At 47.5% G+C, this 23,533-nt stretch overlaps 1 protein-coding gene across 5 annotated transcripts in view; it reads right to left on the bottom strand.

Annotated features, from left to right (window-relative positions):
- The window catches only part of sh3pxd2aa (SH3 and PX domains 2Aa), a 94,879-nt gene that overhangs the window by 63,954 nt on the left and 7,392 nt on the right, over positions 1 to 23,533 (bottom strand). For all 5 annotated transcript variants that reach the window (XM_026169662.1, XM_026169658.1, XM_026169659.1 and 2 more), the window contains exon 2: positions 16,919 to 16,999. In XM_026169662.1, the coding sequence (XP_026025447.1) occupies positions 16,919 to 16,999 (81 nt within the window). The remainder of the gene's footprint in view (positions 1 to 16,918; positions 17,000 to 23,533) is intronic.

Genomic DNA, 23,533 nt, shown 5'->3' with positions numbered 1-23,533 from the left:
AACGGTTTGGATCCTGCTCACAGGATCTGTGTCCGTGACACACGGATGGATGATGGACGGCCCCCAAACATTTCACCGATGCTGAACTCGCAGGTTTGAAGTGTGACTGTGCCACCGTTTCCACTTTCTTAATGAAGGCAAAGTTGTAAGGTGCTCCCCTGCGTGCAGGTGCGACACACTGAGAGGACAGACGTAACCGTAAGGCTCGTCATGTCAGCTTTCCTTCTCAGTTCAACAAACTAATTACACCCCCACCCTCCTTTTCAAACTCTGCCGGTGCAGCCTGAACTGATCCACTCGGATCAAGGTCAGCTCATTACTCGAGACACTCTCCGGCTGGTCGAAGCTTGTCCTGAAATACACGTTTTCCTGTCGCCGCTGACAGATTCCTGGCAGGAGAGCGCGTGCTCACGACCTGCCGGGAGTTACAGGATCACCGAGGGAGAGAGAATGGTGAGAACAGGTGGGACGGCGGGGATCAGGTGACACAGCCACGGGCGCAACTGCTCTTTTACATGGATGCATGCACACAGGCTGCACGTGCACGGCCTGCGAGCGTGCACGTTTGCAGCACGATAGCAGACGATCAGGAGTCCAGGTGGTAAAATTCCACTCTGAGGATGCCAAAAGAGAAAGGAAAGAAAGAAACACATCCACGCCAAACCATCGCTCCACTTCTCAGACTCCACTGTCTCCTTGGTAACCAGCAGAGAGAGAGTGTGAAGAAGAGTTGTGAAGAGATGTGATTGGATGATGCGGTGCAGCTCTGGACCACTGGTGTAAATGTTGGGAGTCAGGTAAAAAAAAAAAAAAGATTCTTCTTCGTCTCCCCTCAGAGTGAATCCAGGATGCGATGATGTAATGCTTACTGTCCGGCTCGCGCTGACGCTCGTCTTATTTCCACATTACCACATGAGCTAAAAGCATAAACGTGATCAGAGTGTAGGTACTGAGAGGAAGGTGGTCTGTAGTCCTGAGACGGCCTCGGGACTACGATTCAGCAGCTCTGGGTTTAGAGTCCAAAACAAAACCTTGAAAATGAAGCAGCACAAAAATAGCAGCCGAGCTCCTTCAGCGACGACATGATGACAACAACAACAACAACAATCTTTATTTATAGAGCACATTTAAAAGCCTTGGGCATACCAAAGTGCTTTACATAAAACAATAAAAAATAAAACAGTTCACACATTAACATCAAATACATAAAGGTAACGAATTATGTTCACAGATAAAGCCACCAATAAGAGTAAACTGCAGCACATAGGTTATAGCAAGGTAAGACTGTACCACCATGATAAAAGACACCAATAATGGAAAGAAAGCAGAGAATTTAATACAATAGGTCAATAGGTCACTGCAAGCAAGCCAGCATTTAACTGGTAGAAAAGGCAAGTTTAAAAAGATATGTTTTTAGCTGTGATTTAAAAGAATGAATAGAATCAGACGCTCAGATGCCAATCGGGAGATTGTTCCACAGCTCCGGTGCAACTAGAGCAAACGATCGATCACCTCTAGATTTCAGTCGAGATCTGGGCTGAACCAGCAGCAACTGTGAGGATGACCTTAAAGCCCTAGCAGGAGCATATGGGTTTAAAAGTTCCTTAAGATAGCTTGGTGCAGTGTTATTGGTAATTTTAAAAGTAAACAACAAAATTTTAAATTGAATACGATATTTGACAGGCAACCAGTGCAGATCAGCGAGGACAGGAGTAATGTGGGCAAACTTCTTGGTTTTAGTTAGAATGCGTGCTGCAGCATTCTGAACTGTCTGTAATCTCTGTAAAAGGGAAGAGTGGAGACCACAATAAAGTGAATTACAGTAATCAAGCCTTGACGTTACAAAGGCGTGGATGAGCTTTTCTAGGTCTTTATACGGGATATAGCGCCTGGCCTTAGAAATAAGGCGAAGCTGGTAAAAACTGGATCTGACAACAGCAGACACTTGTTTATCAAGTGTAAATGACATGAGTGGGGTCAGTCCCACTTTATACAGAAAGCCTTTATCAATGACTCTGCTTGTGTTTCCCATCGTGACTTTAACGTCAGGCGTTCTAAAAGACATTTCATACATCTATGTGAAAAGACAGACTCCTGCCTTCCAAACCCAACAATGCTGAACGGCTTTACCAATGTTTGTGTGTGTGAGGGTGTGGCTACTTCTCATACCACGACGAGCATGTAGGCCATGGAGGAAGACTGTACTGACACAGGAAAACACTGGACAAAGCACATCGGCTGGAGCAGGGGTGGGGACCTCCAGGCCTCGAGGGCCGGTGTCCTGCAGGTTTAGATGCGTCCTTGATCCAACACAGCTGATTTAAACGGCTAAATGACCTCCTCAGCATGTCTTGAAGTTCTCCAGAGGTCTGGTAATGAACTAATCATGTGAGTCAGGTGTGTTGACCCAGGGTGAGATCTAAAACCTAATCACTGATGGTCACAGCCACAATATTAGACATGTTTAACTAACACACGTGAACGCTGACGGCTCGTGCTGTGCGTGAGTGAAAGTAAACCGTCCACCATTAATGACACCGGACTACACCTGTGGGTAAGTGAAATATCCACTGAGTTATTTTGCCTCTTTTTAGGATGACGGCAAACAGAACGCATATAGAAAACTAACATCTATCATCAACAGTCTCTAATAATCAGGAGAGTCTGTGTGCGCTGATTGCACGAGAATTTCCACCAATCAGGGACCCACAGGGCTGACACGTGCAATGGCTGAATTCATAAAAACATGAAGGCAGTTTGAATTTTGTAGAGCCGCAAACATCGCTGTCCATCTTTGATTTCCACACAGTCACTGAGGAAGTGTAGCTTATTAAACTTTGCCTATAAAAGGAGAATTCAGTCCTCTTCCCCCAATTCTGTTCTACAGCTGACAAACCGAGTCAGAAAATCGAGATATTTAGAAACATATTTGGATGCACTTCAGCCTCTGTGGCTGGCATAGAGACGCAGGACTGGACTCTTCTCGAAAATGAACCGGGCAGTGATGAAAAGGCTCCAGTAATACATTTGTTTCACCATGATTCAACTGTTTATTCATTCATGTAGCCGACTAAAGAAAAAAATCATATAATGTGCTCCATCATTTTGTGACTAAAACAGAGACAAAGCAGGAAGATGTAACTGTAACCAGCAGAGGTCGCTCATCTTATCCACATGAAACCTGAAGACGTCTGTCTCTGAAAACATGGAAACATCCACCTTCAAGAGAACGTTCCAGCTCAGCGTTTGGTCCACGTAGCTTTAGCAGCGACACAGTTATTATAAGAGCGCTTTAGTCTCAGTTCAGCTTCACTGAGGAACGACGGGGCTCAGAGACTAACAGCAGCTCTGCTTCATGCACATGTGCTAAGAATAGAGCCGCTCTGTAAGGAGCTGTGAGAGCCACTTGGCACAAACTTGGGGGATGCCACAGCGCCATTACAGCCAACTGATGCCTCACTTCCTGTTGTGGGTTTACCCCGAGCTCTGCAGGAGTGGAACAGAGTGGAATGGAAACACACACACACACGAACTTCTGGAACAACTCATGACTGTCCTGACAAAGCAACCATGTGATCTGCTGAGTGAGGCCGCAGGCTCGAGCATGCTTCTCCTCACTGGCGAGCGCACGATAAGGTCGCTGCTCTCGCTGTCGTGTCAGTATGCAAACATCCCGTCACAGACAAAGTCAACATGCCGGCGCTCGCTTTTACACCCCGGAGCTGTCAGATTCCTTCTGCTCATTCCCAGATTTTATAACTCGGACGCTACCAGAGAAGCTCGCCATGACTCACAGTTCAAAATAATCCTTATGTACATGAATGCAACACTTTGTTTGTTTAACTGTTTGAAACAAGCTCCTCCTTCTTCAAGCCAACCCTCTTCTGATTGGCTGCCCCTCCCAAACAGAAGCGAGCAGTGTGTAACCTGAGCTTTTGGGTCAAATGTCGACCTCATTAATTGAAAATCTGGACGTGTTTAATAAAAAGATTCACCATTATGACAGAAAACAAGGAGAAACATGGCGGGTCTCCATTAGAGAGCCTCCTGAAATCTTTATTTCATCACAGCTCGAATCCAACGAGCAGAAACTAATGGAGCACATGAATCAAGCATGAGCATGCATTAGCACCCAGCAGTGTTCAGTTTCAGAGAGGCAGATGTCTCCGATTGTGGAGGGAAGGCGTTCCTTTCCAACCACAATCACTCACAGTTGTGTCTCTAAACTTAGACCGGCACCCTGGCAGCAGATCCGGACAGATCGCTGCCCGCGGTGGGCGCATTAGATCAGGTCGGAACATGATATGCTGGATTCCTGAACGCTTTAAGCAGCGAATGCATGCGTGGGGCTTGGATTTGTCTCAGAGTTGAGGCTCTGTTCATGAATATGTCGACGCCGCAGGGTGTTTAACCCCACGTGGCGAGCCGGGCTCCCCTCGCTTTCAGTACGACAACAGGTGCAGGCGTGTGTTGATGTTCGTCCATCTGCAGTCGCTCTGTCATCACTGCCCAACCCCGGGCTGCAGGGCCCGCTGTGAGCTTTGGAACAAGGCTCGAGAAATGGACTCTGACCGGGAAACTCCCTCACTGGAATGAGATCCTGTTTTCTCTAGAGGATGAACCGGAATTCCAGCTTATCTCAACTCCTTGTGGCATCTGCAGTCACACAAATACTCACAATCAGACCAACAGGAAGACCTCTAATCTTTGCAACATTAAAGGGCTTCAGACAGCATCTTTCTGCCTCTTCTGTAGTCTCACATGAGCACCAAGCATCGTGTCTCTAATAACGCTGATATAAAAATGTTAGCTTTGAGTCATATTCCTGCACGCTGCGCTGAAGCATGTTTGCAGTTTTAGGAAGCTGTGCGAGGTGTAACGTCTGCAGGTCCCTCACCAAGCTTAGGTAGCATACAGACTAAGTTTCTATGAGTTTTTAGCAATTAATCAACATCAGCTCAATTCAGTTTTATCTTATTAGCACCCAGCGCTGAGAGACACGCCAACAATCAGCGTTTGGCGACAGAGTCACTCTGAGAGCAGATGTTTCTAATTTTAGCATCATCCTGTCGATGATTGGAAGCGGTCCTACATTTGTTTAATGCACGTGTTGAAGGACATATCCCAGTCGCCGAGGTTCCTCCCAGTGTTCCTGGAAGCCGGGGTAAAGCCACCCAGAGTCGGGATGTAGGGCCAAATATAATCAGCTGTCAGCTTTGTCAGAATCCAGAGGAAGAGGACAGCCCACTGAGGTTTAAAGCTTTCATCTCTGCAGTTTTAATCAGCCAGGAGTTTGTCTGGTCATGTGACAAAAAGACCGTTTAAAAAATCTCTCCCATCTATGATTTGACCTCCGAGCTGTGGAGACGTCGTGTAACTGGTTCATATATCAATGCTTCCCTTTTTAAAATCACTGAATGCCGGTATCGGCCTAAAAACATCGGCTATCCGTCAGACTCCAGTAGTTACTGGTTTAGCTGGTTTTAAAGATCAGCAGGTGAACGTGCGGCCACAAATTCCGACTGAAACTTTGACTATTCGGCGCACTTTACTCTGAAGATGAAGTGGGTAATATCATCCGAGCACTCGTGAGCTTGACTGCCAGTTGTGTCAACTCTGTGCTGGAGGAGAAGCTTGGCAGAAAAATGCGGTTTGTGAGGCACTCGAACAATCCGCACGCCTCTCCGTGTCGATCTCAAGAGTTCGGCACGAGTAGCGGTGTTAAGGTTCAGAGAAGTGGGTGCTTCGCTCACAAACGGCCATTAAAAATACATTAATCACAGACATAAAACAGCATTTGCTGTGAAAACCTCTGAAGACAGAGTCGGTGCGCCGAGTGCGAAGGAGAATGAAAAGAAGCTGTTTGCTTTCCCCCTCACAGGGTTTATTTTACCGGCGTTTGAGCTGCGACGACTTGACGTTTAATCCATAATAAAAAGCAGTTTTGAAGGGCAAAATTAATCAGAGTGACTATTTTATCCTGCGAGCTCTGCCCTTTATTTGCACCCAGCAGTTTAACCTCCTTTCACATTTAATAGAGGCACCGGCTAAATGCTCCAGTGGCATTTTCAGGCCAGTCATCGCTTCAGCAGCCTGGCTGAGTCCTGCGGAGTAAACCAACAATATCTTTGCTCTTTAGAGCAGCTGCAGCCTCGGTCCAGGACGAAGAACATGGGCGTGTTTAGTTTGGGTTAAGAAAGTAGGCCAGCCAGCTTACAGTTACACTACAGGCAGAGAGGAGAGGCCCTCACCTGAGCCAGAGTTCAGCGCTAATAAAGCAGCTGAGGACCTAATTTAGCCGTGCTGGCGGTCTCCAGAGTTTCCGTGCTGACAGCCAGGACCGACCTCGGGCGGCGTGGCTAAACCTCATTCTCCTCCCTACGGGGTGAATCGGTGTGTGTTGGTTCTCAGTGCACTCCATGGCTGAGGGTGGGGATGGTATATGAGACGTGAGGTTTGGAATACAACCACGAGTGGGCTGAGAGAAGCAGGAGGCAGAAAATACTGGAAACCAAGTGGGAGAAACCAGAAAAATGTGGATTCGAATTAGCCGTCCCTGATTGGTGCCAAGTTATTTATACACAAGGAACTCGTGGAGAGGATAAAAGAGTTTTATGTGAAATCAAACTTTGTGTTTTACACATTCGTGGACTTGGTGCCGTGAACTAATACCAACCCTGCTGCTAATGTCCACCAGTGGTCACGCACAGCACGCCAACGGAAAACAAATCTCACTGAGGCCAGGATTATAACTGTGCTTGTAAAACCAGTTGCTCCCATTCATGAGAACTGGGCAAGGTTTCATATTGTTTGCATAATTTTTGTGGTGTTGAGTAATAGTTGGAGGTTTTTTGAAGGTCTGTCACGGTTTTCTCTGGACTTTGGCTGCTTTTTCACTCAGTGAGTCCTCGAACCATAAAAAGGCTCCAACTCAGAAGATCAACCAACGAGTCTACACACAAAGCTGGCAAAGGTTTAATTCTATCTTTAGGCTCTTTGTTACGAGAAGCCAAAAACACATCATTCATTTCCATTTCTTTAGCTGAAACTATGAAAAATGCCAAAGATAACACAGTCTGACAGGCATAAAATAGCATTTCTGCAGAAGCACGGTGACTGCAGAAGTGCTATTAGCTGCAAACTTGGTCTCAGCACGGTGTGCAGCGTGTCCATACAGAACAGAACAAGTGACAGAGCTACAAAAAACTACAGCACATGAATAATATCTAAAAATCACATCATAAAGAAAACAGAGACCTGACGACTGATCTGTTCCTTCAGCTGATCCATCTACTGCTCACTGAAGCCTCAACAGAAATGTCTGCGTGGCTTGGACACAGAGAGCAAAGGCTGAAGTATGAAACTTACACAAGAACTGAGGGAGCAACCAACATGTAAGAAGGGTCGTGAGCGAGGTACAGCAGCAGCAGTGGAGGCTCGGACACGGTGCAGGGCTGCACTTCAGCCAGAGGTGCTGGAGAGCTCGTTAAAGTTGAAGGAATCATGAACCTGAGAAAATACCATCAGATTCTGATCCAGCATAAAATTCATCACGATGATCCCAAACACACATACTAGTCACGGATCAGCTTCGTCAGAGCCCAGACTTCAGCATCATGAAGCAGTGACGGATCATCGTGACAGAGAACAGAACAAGAAGGCAGAAACATCCAAAGAACGTCAGTCCAAAACTGTTCCTGAACTACTCCTAACTATTCCTTCCACGGCGTCCTCAGAAACTTCCAGCTGTGCTGCAGAATAAAGGCGTTCAAACCAAATATCGACTTTTCTGTTTTTGCCTCTAACAGTGGATTTTCATATATATTTGCTCCTGTTTCAGCACATCCATGCACCTATGCCTCGTGCTCAGAGCAAAATATAAAGAAATTAGAGGTGCTTGAGCCTTTTGCACAGTACTGTAGCTGTGTGTCTTAAACCATAGAAGAGGCAGCACACCACATCAGGTTTCCAATAGTGAAACGTTTAATCAATGAATACTAAAACTTACTATCCTCAAACAGGTGAGACCATCACGCCAAAGCTGCAAAAATGTGCATGCATATTTCCGTGCATTAAAATGTAAACGTTTGTTATTACGCAGCGGTAACACTTTTGCGTTGCTGTTTCATTTGCACGCTCACATTTTTACTATTTCCTTTTAGGGACATAATTAAGTCCATAGGGTCAGCCTCCAGAGGCCAACTTTCCAAGTGTAAATGGTATCATGGTTTGCTAAAGGGCTTTAATTCAAAGGTCTTTTATTTCCTTTAAAGCTCCTCCTGTGTCTGCACTATAAAATGTAATCCGGCTGAGATGGAGAGTTCCCCGCAGGGTTAAACTGGATCACGCCGTAACAGAAAGACTGCCTGGGTAATCAGGAGAAAACGCCAGCAACTCAGGCGTCACGCATACACCCACATGCAAACGTGTGCATGCACGTCCACGGACACGCAAACTGACGAGACGTGCGCCGAGTTGGCGAAAGCGCTCGACCCCGAGAGTTTGGAAGCTGCGCTGGATCGGCTGGGGAGGAGATAGGAGGGTGCACAGGTGGTGAAGGTTGAAGCCAGGGAGGCGTTTTTGCACAGAGCCAGAGACGGGTGAAGAAAACAGATGTGCAGGCAGAGACGCAGATCGACAAGTCGCAGGAAGTTGATGTGAACGAGGAGTGTGAGACAAACGAAAAAGGGAGACGACGGCGTGAGAGATTTTCTGTTATCTCTGTGCTCCTCTACCTCCACCTCTCCCACGTGTCCTATCCTGCCTGCTGTTTACTCAGTCCTTGTTTATTAAGCTACAGGCAGCGAGATAAAGCTGTGCTGGGACCGGCCACCGATACTGCAGATAAGGAGCACTGTGAGAACTTCAGTCCTGGATTCAGCACAAGTTTGTGTTTGGAATGACTGATGGGAGACGTTCCAGGCGCTAGCAGAGCGTAGATGGCGTCAGATTAAGGAAGCACGCTCGATTTACTTTCAAATACACAGGATTAGGCTGAGGTTTCCTTTAGCACCTCTGTCAGTGCGCCCCAGGGCAGCTGTGGCTACAATGTAGCTGCCATCACCAGTGTGTGAATGTGTGTGTGACTGAATGTAGTGTAAAGCGCTTTGGGGTCCTTAGGGACTAGAAAAGCGCTATATAAATACAGGCCATTTACCATTTTTACCATTTAGCACGTTTATAGCATTAAAGGGCAAACAGCAGACTGTGTCGGGCATATTTGAGCCCACATTTTAAAACTAAAAAGAGCGAATCTTAGTAACAACTGAGGAGGCCTGATGTCACTAATTTGCAGGACACACTGTGTGGCACATGGATGCACATTCCTGCTATGAGCTCCTGAGTAAATGAGAGACTGAGCACAGTCCTCGGTTAATGAGTCGTGAGTGATAAATCGTTAGCGTATGAATCCTGAATAATCTCCTTTCTGACTCTTGGAATTATCATAATTTACAAATGTGCTCAATGTTTTATTCAGTGCGACTTTAAACGGGCGCATAAACTCCACTGCTCTGTGACGCCGCAGGACCGCAGGTACTGCCCCCTGGTGGCCATTAAGAAGAACGTGATGTTAAGTCATGCTAACGGCATCTCCAGGCTGCAAAGTGTTATTAGTGACGTTTTGACCACGAGTGGTGCATCGTTTTTATGCGTGGGCCTAGTTTATCACAAAGAGCAGTCCTGCGCCAGCCTTGCTGGGCCTCGTGCTCACTGGTTCAACCTTAAATAAGATCTCAGTCTCTTAGTTTGGCTCACAGTTCCACTCATATCTCTTCTGGGGAATCGTCCACTATCACAGCGATTTGAAGTGTAGATGTTACCGTGCCGTCCTTTGGCCCCGGTGACGCTACTGCCAGTCGCTCCGCTTCCTCGCTGCATTTATTACTGATTGGACGGGAGCCGAGTCCAACCCACCAATCAGTGGGTCCTCCTAGTTGCTGCCCTATTTAAGCCCAACAGGGCTGTGACTCAGGGTGGGCTGTGATTTAATGTGAGCAGTGCACCTTCTGCCTGTGATTCAGTTCATAAATGCTACAGGCAGACACTGGGAGGATGTGTTCTGCTAACAGGCAGATACTGGGAGCAGTTACTCGCTGCTGCCTGAGGCTGGGCCGGGTTTAGACACACACTGCACACACACCAGGAGCAAAGGCAGTGGTGCTTTCTTCCTGGCGAGGAGTCAGCAGGTTGTAGTTTAGTCATCCTGTGAGCTGGTTGCTTTACTTCCTGTCTTTGATTTAGCAGCACTCTCAGGCCCTTCAGTTTGTCCCCTTCTTGCTTGTGGACATTAAACATCGCCACCAAAACCAACAACATCTGGTTGCACGTCGGTTCTCTCTCCCCCAACTCAGCTGGGACCCGTTCCTGCAAACATTCCCACCATCTGGTTCCTGAAGCGAAGCGGCTTCCCGGCAGCGCGTGAAAGATGCATCTATCCATCTTCTAGATGATCTCTCTGGGATGCATCTTCAGTGATCTGCGGTGGTGGGGTCACGGGGGGGTTAGTGTCTTTAAACATTAGACCCAGCCGGGATTAATCAAGCCCCGGCTTGCATCCCACCAGCAACCAACCACAGATCAAGTCGCCTCACAGACTGAGGCCCTGATTGGCTCAGTCGTTGGAGGATTTTGCCGAATGGCGTTCCTGCAAAGCCTCTCTGAGCACTTTCCAGTCTCCTTCCACCAGCTCCTGGTTCTTCTTGCTTGGGCACCAAGTCCCAGATTGTTTGAACACACTCGTTGCTTCAGATGGGCCAAACCGTCTTCCTCCACGTCTCAGTCTCACCAGTAGCCGGAGTCATGTTTTATACTTCATGTGTTTATTTTTCACCCCACTGCTGATAACATGTTGTTCAGTCACTGAACAGTGAAAGCTGCTCTGTGCTCAACAATATCCGGACATACAGAGAACGCCACCCGCCCTCTCTGAACAACAGACGCCGCAGGAGTGTAAAATAAATACTGTGTGATTCACCAAACGGTGAACAGATGCTCGTCATTCTTGGGCAGAAATGTAATGAAATGGCAAAAAGAACCTTGAGCAACTTCTTTGTTCAAAGCTCAGCGTGAAGCTGCCGGAGCTCTCCCGAGTTCTCATCGAGTCTCCTTCCGAGCTCAGCGGCGGAGAAGAAACACAAACCTGACCAGCTGAGCGTGGAGGAGAGAGAGGAAAGAAAAGCAGAGTGAGACAGCCGACTGTCAGCTACCACATACATCGCAGGTAACAGGCAGCAAAGGAAACAGAGGAAGCACACTGTGGGAACGTGCAGAGGCCTTTATCTGCAGGCTGCCTGCGTATCTAATCAAATATTGCAAACCGCTGCACAGAAACACAAAACTACTGTAAAAACAGAGCTTTACGTCTGCACTGACCCCTGAGTCGAGCCACAAAATGGCATGAAAACAGAATAAGTGACAGACGTGCAGCCATCAACTCCCAGCATGCACTTCATGCTGCCAGTGTCTGGGAGCGAGAGCAATCAGAAGCGAGTGAGGACACAGAAACAGTTAACCGGCTGTTTGCTGGTGACGACACACAGACGCTGGCGTTGGGAGGCTTTGTGCTCATTATAAAGGCTACTTCACGTTGCCTTCAGCTTAACCACGCGGAGCATTTCTGCTCAGCACGGACGCTTCGTGTTTCAGGTCGACTGTCGCGCTTCCTTCTGCCGCCTCTCTCGCTCCTTGAAACACTTCCAGTCACACTGCTGACTTTTTCAAGCCACAGAAACGTCCCACAAACAAATGAACTGTGCTCATTCATCCTAAATTTAGCCCCTCTCCCGACCGCTTCGCTGTGACTGTGGGAAATACTGCATACTCCCCCCCCCCTCTGCTCTGGGTCCAGTGAGGACCCGGCCTGTAGCCGTCTTCTCAACTGCTTGATTGTAACTCAGAGGGACACGTCCAGTGTTTGGCGTGTAGGTGTCCTTCCTTTGCCTCTCTCTTTTCTCTCAGGCGCACACGCCCATAAATAAAATAAAGCAGCCTCGACCTGAAACAATGGGCTGAGTTACAGTTCGTCCACAAAGCACCTCAAGGACAACGAGGCTGAGCTAGCGCTCTGTCCATTCAGCAGTTTGTCCTCGAGGATGGCATACCGATAACGCCTCGCGGTCTAGACACACGTTTCCATCAAACGGCCCACATAGAGGTTAGAGATTCACGAGTCAGTGACCTTCTTTGTAAGCGATTTGACCACAGCGACTGTGTAATTTGCTGTGCTGAATATATACGCGCTGCCGTTTTACCAGAAACCTGCTGCTAGCATCTGTTAAGCTGCTTCCAGCCTTGAGACTCAGCAACTAATAAAAGGGATTTTTGGAAAGCCGTAGCATGAAAACCTCCCTGAGCCGCACATTCAGTAGCTGTAGGGAAGCTCGTGCGAGTGCGGACTCGGACGAAGAAGAAAAAGAGTGCTTGTGAAGGCGCGTGCCGACAGAGTACAAATGAAGAGCCTCGTAAAGGCGTGAGTCAGAGGCCTCCTTTCACATGGAGAGCCACGCCACAGCTTTAAATAGACAAACTTCAGCAGAGGCCCAAGGACACCCGGAGCGCCATCACCCGCTCCTCACGGCTTCCTGGAATACAAAAGGCCGCTTTGTAAAAAGTGACCTCGAAGAAACGCAGATGATCAGAATACTCATGTCTTCCGTCTGCATCACTGCGTCAGTACCGTCACTTACCGTTAAAGCTTTTGTTCCAGCTCTCCACTGCTTCATCACCTCGTCATCATCATTCCACCTTTCCTCCCGGGACCGCTGGCTGACCCGGGCTGCTCCCTGTCCCGGTTTCCTGATGATTAACTCGGGCACTTCTGCCAGAGCTGCTCACGAGTCAGGTCTGAGTCAAAACCACATCCGTGCAGCCGGCAAGAGCCAGTCAGTGAGGAGGACTGGTGCACATGTATGTGCTTATGCTTCAGGTATGTGTGCTGGAGGCTTCAAAGTGAACGCATGTGGCATCACAGCCCTGCGCCCGACCAGGACGAGTGGAAACACTGTCAATGACTCTGCCACCAAGCAGAGCCCAGCGATCTGTGAAACACAAAGTTTAGCCCAACTATTTATGACGACTTGGGGTTTTAGTCGTCCTGATGAATGTGAGCTGGTCGAAGCTGAGGCGTCGGCGTCTGCAACAGCAACAAGCTTCACCGGGACATCGAGCAATCATACTGAAGGAGATGCGAGCTGCTACTTTCAAGATGACGGAGCTTCTCCATCTCTGAGAGTCGGCCCAGACACCACTGGGAGGATGCTGGTTTGACAGCCCACATCAGCCCTGCTCTTTTACTGGTTGGACACCAATCACAGCATTAATCAGTTTGGCAAACTGGTTCCAGATAGTGAGGGCAGCTAGATTAAAATGCTATGGCAAATCAATAGTGACGTCTGTGACTTCCATCAGCAGCAGTTTATCTTTGACTCTTTTCATTATTTAAACATAAACGCCATCGAGTGAAATGTTGGGAAACGCCAAGCTCCAGCCAGAAGAAAAACACCATCCAATAAAGTGACACTGGATGGACGAGGTGGCAGACGGAGGTAAAACCTTTTCTCTAAAGAGTGTGGGATCCAACACACTCCTAACAGAGTGAAAGTGCAGAAAAAATGGTTCCCTCCAGGGCAATTCTGGCAACACTTTGCACTAATATATTCGTTCTATTATCCGTAAATGACTTCCTTTTTCACAGAGGGACACAAAATAGCACGAATATGGCTCCTATTATTTTTACCTTAACACATTCTCTGCGCTGTGCAGACAGAAGCGCTTTGAAACCGAAGGATTTGTGAACTTCAGATTCAGTTTTCTCAGAGTTTTTGGCTACATTCAAACCACTCTCCATGTGTCTAATATCAAAGCAGGTGAGCTTCACTGCCCGTGCATTCAGCACAACATAAAGAGCCTGTTTCCGTGACTCATCCTATACAAAGTCAGTCAAAGCAACATCTGTGGTCCCTCTCATTTGGATGGCAGCCTGGAAGCGGGGCCAGTGTTTCCAGGAACACAGCCCGGTCTGGTTATTACTAGGAAACTGTCTTGGAATCCCAGCGGTGTTTGCCAAGGATTTGGTTAAACTGCTCTCCGGCAGTTTTCAGAGCTCCAGTCTGTGTTTTTCTCCCTTACGGTTACAGCAAGGCGGCTTAAAAGCAGCGGGGACCCCGCAGCAGATAAATGTTTGGACAGGAGAGGCTCCAGGTCTCACTGGAAACAATGAGATCAAAAAAGCTCCATCAAAGCCACCGAGAGAGATCAAAGTCCGGCAGGGAGAACTTCACTCTGAGTGCAAACACCGACAGAGACGAGGATTAGAAAGCTGGCCTGTCACTGCTGCCAGCGGTGGTTTTATTCATGAATGTCACCGTGGAAATGGAAACATCAGGAGGGGAGCCGTGCTGGAGCTGATGCACTGCAGTGTGATTTAAAGACGGCATCTGGTAAATGTTTGAAATATTTACCAGAAGATTCTTCACAACAGAGCTGACTGAGAAGCAGCCAAACTCTGTTGACACGACTTTATTTGACTCAATGAAGGAACCGAGTTAGACGACCTTTGCCCCCGTGACATCTCACATACCTAACAAAATCAATCGTGCTGCTGCTGACGGAGTCATTTTGTACAAAGCTATCCAGGAACCATTAAGGCTCATTAGTTTCCTCCCAGGCAATTTGAGGACCTCGCTGTTGTAGAAGGCGAGGTGAATATTAAAGGCATGAATCACCAAACACCACATCAGTACAAAATGATTATCATTAATAACTGTTTTAGAAAATAGGAAAACTTCTCTCACTGTCACTAAGACCTGATATAAATGCTGCCATAAGAAGGAGCCAGTCTGCCATCAGTCTGCCATCAGTCTGCCATCAGTCTGCATTCAGTCTGCCATCAGTCTGCATTCAGTCTGCCATCAGTCTGCCATCAGTCTGCCATCAGTCTGCCATCAGTCTGCCTTCAGTCTGCCTTCAGTCTGCCATCAGTCTGCCATCAGTCTGCTCAGTCTGCATTCAGTCTGCATTCAGTCTGCATTCAGTCTGCATTCAGTCTGCATTCAGTCTGCCATCAGTCTGCATTCAGTCTGCCATCAGTCTGCATTCAGTCTGCCATCAGTCTGCATTCAGTCTGCATTCAGTCTGCATTCAGTCTGCCATCAGTCTGCCATCAGTCTGCCATCAGTCTGCATTCAGTCTGCATTCAGTCTGCCATCAGTCTGCAATCAGTCTGCATTCAGTCTGCATTCAGTCTGCATTCAGTCTGCATTCAGTCTGCCATCAGTCTGCCATCAGTCTGCCATCAGTCTGCCATCAGTCTGCCTTCAGTCTGCCTTCAGTCTGCATTCAGTCTGCATTCAGTCTGCATTCAGTCTGCATTCAGTCTGCCATCAGTCTGCCATCAGTCTGCCATCAGTCTGCATTCAGTCTGCCATCAGTCTGCATTCAGTCTGCATTCAGTCTGCATTCAGTCTGCATTCAGTCTGCATTCAGTCTGCCAATCTACTGCTGAATGACGCCAAGTTAGAAATTAATGCAATCTGTTTCTGATATTTCAGCAATTAGCTGTGATAAATCCACAGTCCACTCACGTCCCCACAGGTACAATCGCCACAAATGTGCCGTCTGAGGCTACTTATGGCATTTGTGGACATTTAAGAACCAGAAAGGAACACGTTTTTAAAAAGGTGCGTATTTGCACCACATCTTGCACAATCTGTGATCTCTGTGTTTGGCAAAATACACAAAGACATTGGATAAATATTATTTTCACTGTTAGAGTTGCAGGTTTAATCACAGACTGTAACTAGTTTTGCCACCAAACCAAAAAAACTGTCACCAGAGGTTCGAGTACAAACCACAAAGGTGTGAATAAGTCCACCTACACAAAGTAGTGCCTCAGAGGGCCGCTGTTCAACCACTACAATGAGGAACTTTGTTCTTTCTGAGTGTATGAAGCATTCATACTGTTCTGTGTTTATTACTCTACCTCTCTCTTTATTCCAGTTTGGGACTAATCAGCTGCAGTAGGGGTGAGGGTCCATTTTTCACTGGTCATCAATGGGACCTTTCAGAAAGGACTTTTCCTCTGCTGATTGAAACATCGTTCCCTGCTGGACGAGCACACTGGAGCTATTGAGATGTGCTCCCTGTAACTCTCACACTGTGGCTCTGTTATATTTACTAGTTATTGGTAGACCCCTGGTGCACTCTACATATGGTATCAGCTTGCAGTAGGGCAAAGGTGCGAGGGGGCTGAAGGAGTGCACATAAACATTCTCCCAGTATGGAAGAGTCCATGTGAAAGATACAGGAAAGGTTTTCATTCCCACTCCTGCCTCATTCCAAAATAAATAGTCCCAAAGAGACACCGCAACAACATTTTAAACAAGGGAGTAAAGCGTCTGAGCCAAGACAGCAAAGCAGAAAAAAGCCTCCTCCGTACGAGGCTCTATTTAAAGAAGCCACCAATCAGAGCAGCGCGTAGCATCTAACGACAAGCCACTGCAAAGCCTGGTACATTAAATTTGACTTCCATGTGGCTTTCTTGCTTGTACCATAAAAAAGGCCTGTCAGCTCCCTGACGTTTTGAGGCCAAGCCAGCGACGAGACGAGAAAGGAAGAAGAGCGGGAGGAGAGAGAGGTGCAGGCTGAGGCATACAAGCCACGTCTCCCCCGCTCCCCCGCCAATTACTAACTCACACATCGATTCATTGAGGCGGCGAGGTGTGGCGAACACGGCCAGAGACACGGCAGCAGCAGCAAACGGGTGCCAGGTTTACACATTAATCTATACAAAACAATGCTGCAAGTTCACACGCTCGACCTGCTGAAGAATACACCAGCGAGCGGCGGCAGCGTCGGGGACTTCAATCCAAGCACGGCCCACACAGGGCAGCAGAGCGGGGCGAGGCTGATGGGGGATTACCTGTAGGTCAAAGAATTTGCTGTATCTTCTGTAGATGATGTGGGAGGTGTTGTCCGAGTAGGTGACATTGATGAGATACACCTGCAAAGACAAAGAAGGCAAAGTTAAAACTGCAGCTTGGTTTAATCTTTTAAATCCAGAAGACTTGTTCAACACTTCCACCTGAAACAAAAGCGCACAAGCTTGGACTGCGAAAGTCACAAACGCAGCACATGTGACAGAAATGAAGCACCACATAGATGCACACATAGATGCACACACAGATGCACACACAGATGCACACACAGATGCACACACAGATGCACACACAGATGCACCTACGGTGGTAGGTTCTTTCTCAAGTTGCACAAGGTTGGGTTTCAATGCAACAACAACAGCCCGGCTGAGGGCTGATAGAGGGACACTTGGTAATGGTGATGGTTTCTGTCTGTCCAGCTGCTCTGCTGGAAACAAACTCGCAATCGTTCGCCTAAAGCACTGATGCATCACAGTAGCTGACGGTCATAAAACCGCCATCCAGCCACAGGATAGACGGTGACATCATCCCTCTTTTCCCCGCACACTGACCTGGCGGCCTTTACCCTGCCAGATGAAGCCACGCTGCAGCCCTGAGAGGCCTGATAAGATTGAGATAGAGTCCATTTATCTGTCAAGAGGAGCTAAGTGAAGCTGCCATCATCTCTAATCTAATGAAACATAGATAACCAAGGTAACGGATCCAGAGGCCAGGAAATTTTCATCAGAGACGTTAAGAGCAGGTGGGATCTCTCAATTGCTGTTATAAAGGCGCTCAGAGAAGACCTGGATGTGAAATTACTCGAGTGGATAAGCTGTTACGTAACAGACTGCAAGCTCGAGCTGCCGTGGGCACAATCGAAGATGGTCAATAAAACAACGTTTTTTCCCGCATAAAGGAGTTTTTGGCGCAGCCCAAAGAGGTTTTAGTCGGCTCCGAGAAAAAAGGTTAAAACAACGCCACCGCCAAAATAACAGGAAGTGAGAATAAATATTAAAATTATCTCTGAATGTTTTTATTAGCAATTTATGTGAAACAGCTGTTCACCAAGCAACACGCAAGGCTGCACAAAGTGCTTCCTGTTCTGTGCAGGCCGAATATGAAACACGCTAAATGCAAATACAGAAATGCTGAGGACACATATTCAGGATGGATGGAAATACAGTGGACAGCAAGTCAGACACAAACCTTCATTACAAATGTTTCCTTAACAGAAAAAAGGCTCATTTTTACATAAAAGTTCACCTTCGTGGTTCAAAAGTGACTTTGATTCTTCAAAACTGAAAGTCTTCCACAGCTTGTAGATGCACAGTCTGATTCTCAAAGATGCTCTTTTTGTACCCGATCGTGTGACATGTTACCAGTTAACTTGATTTGTTTCTTTTTAGTTCAGGTTCAGTTTCCAGTCGTCGCCCCATCACGACGTTTTTGAGACATCAAATTAAAAATGTGCTCTTTTTTTCCATGAAACATTAAAACGTCTCAGTTCAAACGTGCGTTTAGACGTTGACATGTTTTCTGTGTCGTAGTGGGAAAAAAGTATTGGTTTTATTTAAGGTTTGTAACTTTTTTTGGAATTTCAGTTTGTAGTTCTTGTTACGTTTAGACACTTAAAGTATTTTGGCTGTGGGAGGAACCCCCGGTCATCCTCGTGGTCGTCATCTCTGGACTTTAGTTCTTGCAGGTTTGAGGCAACTAAAGCTGCTGAAGTCAAGGTAACGATGGTAACTATGATGAAGAGACACTGACGTTTATCGTGGTTTCAAATCTAGGATGAAGGTTTTTCCCTCTGCTGTTGCCAGAGACGATCCAAACTTCACTTGTGGTGCTGCTGCTGTACTTATAAGCTACATACAAGTAAAACAGCACTGTCACCCAGCCAAAGCATTTCAGTAAAGTGGCCTAGACGCAGCGCAAACAACTGCCTTTGCCTCACGTATAGCATCAAACAGGCGGTGTGCGTTTCCCCCGGTGAGCCATTGCTGCTCTTTGTTTCAGCAGATGCCATCTTTTGGGACTGATCTTACGCCGTCACTCCAACCCTCCGTACCTGCCAAGAGTCTCAAGAGCAGCGGCGAGATGAATGAGGTTGAGTCAAAAGCCTCAACGTTGACGCAGGAAGGGCAACAGCCCGAACAAAGGAACTTCCACAACAAAGGCGGAGGGTTAAAAGGCCTCGCCGCTGCGGTACGTTCACTCTCATGCAAACACGGCTGCTGGCATGCAGAAGCTGCAACTGTCACACGACAAACGTGCACGGTGGGGTGTCGCCACAGTGATTAGCTCTGGCATTTACTGCTATGAAAATGTGCTCCCGGGGTCACGCTGAGTCCCAAAAATGGCTCCAGCCACCGTCAGCAACATCCAAGTGTCTGTGTGACTTCTGTAGCGTAACAAGCATTTGTGAGAAGAAGCAAAGAGCTCGTTTTACTGCTCCTTAATATCAAAGAAAAGAGTTTCTGAAACTAAATCAGCTGCTGGTTGAGGTGTCCTCGGGTAACACGAGGCCTCGTCCCTTCAAAGCTTCATGTAATCATAAATAAGGAAGCAGAAACACAAACATGTGCTCTTGGCAGCTCACATCAGACTTGGCCTGAGGGAGGATGGAGGTTCTGCCCCCGGCTCTTCTCACAGCTTATTTTTGCTGAATGACGATTATTTTTAAGCAGTGCCATCACTGTGTTTAAGCCGGTGCGATTCAAATATCTGTACCACTGTTAGATTCATCAGAGTCACTGTGCTCAGTAACAGCTGAGCAGCACGATGAAGACGACGAGGCGCTGAATGTAAAAACGTCTAAATAACTACGGCATCGCTGTCTATGCGATTACCTACAGAGTGACGCGATGCTGAACCTGGATGACGGGGTCACCAAAGAAGATCGCTTCATTCCCGTGGCTCAGATTCAGCCATGATAAAGACCATAAAAACAACATTCAGACTTCTGACCCTCCCGTCTTTAAACTTTGAGACTCATCAGACCAGGCAAAGGTTTCTGATTTAGAGGAGTCTGCGTGAAGCTTGGTCTCAGTTTCCTGTTCTTATCTGCTGTGCTGTTCAGAGATACCGTAGCTGTAACTAGCAGTCATTTGAGTTGCTGATCGTCGTTTTTTTCTCCATCCTGACTTTCTGTTTGATCTTCAGCAGGTCAGCTCGACCTACACGCCTAAAGACATGAAGTCGTTGCCATTAATGAAGTTTCTACGAACTCAAATCTGATTCCAGGCGTACTGAAAGGTTTAAGTTTAATTAAGATGAAATGCGATTCCTCCACGACCTTTTCTAACTCAAATTACTTTGAAACTTCCAGGGAAAAAAAAAAAGAGTTCCACGTTCCTCTAGGCTACAAAAGACATTTTTCCCATGAACTTTGCATAATTTGGGGATGTTTTCCACAACTGTCTAATATGTAGGACACAGCTGGACACGGTCTGCTGTGGACGCATTCCCACTGTTGAGTGGGTTAAGTAAGGGAGCTGCCCTGTCCTCCATCAGTGCAGGTCGATGTCACGCCGACGGGCTTGTCAGGCTGTAGTGTGGAGGTTAAAGATGGGCTGACATCAGTCAGGTAAGTCCTAGAAAAACAGCTCATGATAGAGTTTGGACTTTTCTCTGTTTCCAGAGTTGAAAACTGCAGCGCTGGCATGCTGATGTCATGCTGATGTCATGCTGATGTCATGCTGATGTCATGCTGACGTCAGACAGAACCATGTGACGAGGATCAGCCTGGATGATCGAGTGTGGGAGCAAACTGTGTGCGTAAAGCGAGTCTTTGTCATGTCTCTGCAGCAGTACTTCGACATGAAGCAGCCAACACAGACTTGGATCTAACAGCACGCAGCAGTGCAATTTTACCAAGTGGCTGTGTGTATATGAGTGCTCTATAAACTCCTCTGACCTTAATGGCATGCCAGACTATCATCCTCCCATCATGCATCTGGACCACTTAATTCGACTCGGATGAAAATCCGTGCTGAGCTTAAGTGTAAGACGTGAGCCAGGCGGGAGGACGTGGACTCAGTGAAAGGATCCAAACCCCAGAAGCAGATGGGCATGTGATGGCAACCGCAGTGAAAAACACAACCGACGAGGTCCCGGGTCTGCTCGAGCCCAAAATATCACGCTTTAACCGAACGCCCTCCCACTCCCTGGAATAAACTGCACACGCTCGGCCCCGCCGCTGCCGCCTCTCAGGATAAATCTAGCAGCAAACATCGTCTGATTGGCTGCTAATTACATTTGTATCATTTCTGTTTGCATTTTACATGGTAGCTGCATTTTCCAGACACTCATGCAACTAAAATAAGGCGAGCTGAGATGACTCAGAGCTCGAGTCCGCCCAGTCGTGAGAGCATAAATGCCCCGAATCAACTGTTTGATTGACTCACTCAAATGTCAGTTAGGAAATAATCTGTCTGCCTGTTAAATAAATGCAAATCTGCAAATTAACTCGCATACATTTTTCATCACCACAGACAGGGAGCTAAAAAAGCTGCGATTGCTGCACAGCAGCAGGACCAGGCATTGCTGCAAGGCCAAAACCGAGGCTGAGATTTGTGTGAGGAGGCCACATTAAAACATCTGCGTGATCTCGGGGTTTCTGACAGTGAGCTGAGAATAACCAGGCCTGCATCTGGAAACAGGAAGGAGTTTGACGCTAAAACCACGAGATTAGGAAACAATGAGATGAGACTGACGTGAGAAACAGCCCACAGCTGCTACAGAATAGGAGAAATACATAAGATATATATGTAAGAATAGAAGCTTCTCATCAGGCGCCACAGCACTGACGTGTTCGTCCTTCAAACCAGTCAGAAAAAAAGATTCACAAAGAGCGTAAACAACAACGCGGGGAAAAAAACTCCCAAAAAACAAGGCCTGGGAGGGAAGCACGTCCCAGATAGGAAGAAAAGCACTCACACATCTGCTAATCCCACAGAGGGAGAGCTGCTTGAAAACAAAAGTTTTATTCATGCTCTGAAGCAACGACAGAAACACGAGTTCTTACGACTGAACAAATTGGACCTCTGATTATTTCATCGTGTTCGTCTGAACCGGTTATGAATATTCACGCCGAGCTTACAGCTCGCTTTATTTCCCCCCGCCTCGCCTCTGTAGAGCGCTCCTCTAATTACCAGGACGTTAAAATAATTCATCGACAATCGCAGATCACGGAGAACGTATAAAAACACAAAAACAAAACTTACAGCGTCGGAGAAGAGCCAGGACCCAGCCTCGCCGTTTCCAGGACAAGAAGGCAAAGGAGCCGAGCTCTTGGTGGGGCCCTGAATGTGGGCCCAGCCACTAAATGCGCTGAACCCCGCCTAAACTATATTTAAAGGAACTTATAAAACAGACGGGCGGCATGCTTTCAGACCATCAAAGAAAAAAATCGAGCTGGAAAAAGTCAAGTCTTTCCACATGGAGCTGGTCTAAATATACTCGAGTCTAATAGGGTCACTTAGTCGAGAGGTTAGCAACTGACGGTAAAGCTTTAAAGCTGTTTGCTGACAAAAATGTCAAAGCAGCGACGCGAACTGTAGGACAGGCTCATTCTCGAGCCTCTGGAAACCCCTCCACAGATGCAGCCAAAGCTGTGGCCTTTAGCAGCCACGCAGCAGGACGCCGCAGCGATGCTTCGAAACTGTCAGCGAGCCGCTTTGAAGGGGCCCGGTCACGCCTCGCGTGCCCGAGCTGCGGCCGCAGGGAGTGTCTGCTCAGCAGGTAAAGTCCTGTGCAGCTTTGAAGCCTCCTTCATACAATTGCACAATACACAAGAACAATTCTCAAGTTATTCCATATTAGATTCCAGCGAAGTGAAAAAGCAGACAAGGTCGTGCGCTCAAATAAATCACTCTGCCAACGCCGCTTCAAAGGCGGGCTCTGCCCGGCGGATTCCCGGTTATTGAATTTTAGCTGGTCTGAGTCTGAACATCGGCGCTCGTGTGAGAAACCCAGAGCAACGTTAGACGGCTGACAGCACCACAACACAAGTTGCAGACTTCACAACCTGTGCAGCCTGACGGGCAGAGACACGTGAGGTCAAACTAAAAGCAGGGACAGCACGGAGCGAGCCGCTGTTTCCACAGAAGATCACCGAGCCTTCATTTGAGGCCTGAAGAGATTCAGCACATCAACAGGAAACCGTAAGACGAAGAACAGACAGAGCAGCACGAGTCCAATCATGTTCCTCCTCTCCCTGCTTTGGGCTTCCTGAGACGCCAGTGGCACAGGGCTGTAGAGCGTCTGCAGGCGCTGGAGGTAACCTGTGAGGAGCACGTCTCTGCAGAGCCCACGTAAGAGGCCGCCATCACTGCTCAGCTTTATGCTTGTGCAGACGCAGTACTGTCACGTCCTGGTGTTTTATATCATATATATGTGTTTTATATTACAACTATTCTTCCTCATATTGACGATTGTTATTTGCTTCCTGATAAATTCAAAAACAGCAGAGAAATAGGAGCAGGAAACACACAGCATGTCTTTATCCTGTCTTCCTTCTCTCACCCCAACCAATCACAGCAGATGGCCCCGCCCCTCCCTCAGCCTGGTTCTGCTGGAGGTTTCTTCCTGTTAAAAGGGAGTTTTTCCTTCCCACT

This window comes from Astatotilapia calliptera, chromosome 6 (genome assembly GCF_900246225.1).
Source record: "Astatotilapia calliptera chromosome 6, fAstCal1.2, whole genome shotgun sequence".
In the NCBI taxonomy this organism is placed as follows: Eukaryota; Metazoa; Chordata; class Actinopteri; order Cichliformes; family Cichlidae; genus Astatotilapia; species Astatotilapia calliptera.
This window is presented reverse-complemented; position numbering and strand designations above follow the sequence as displayed.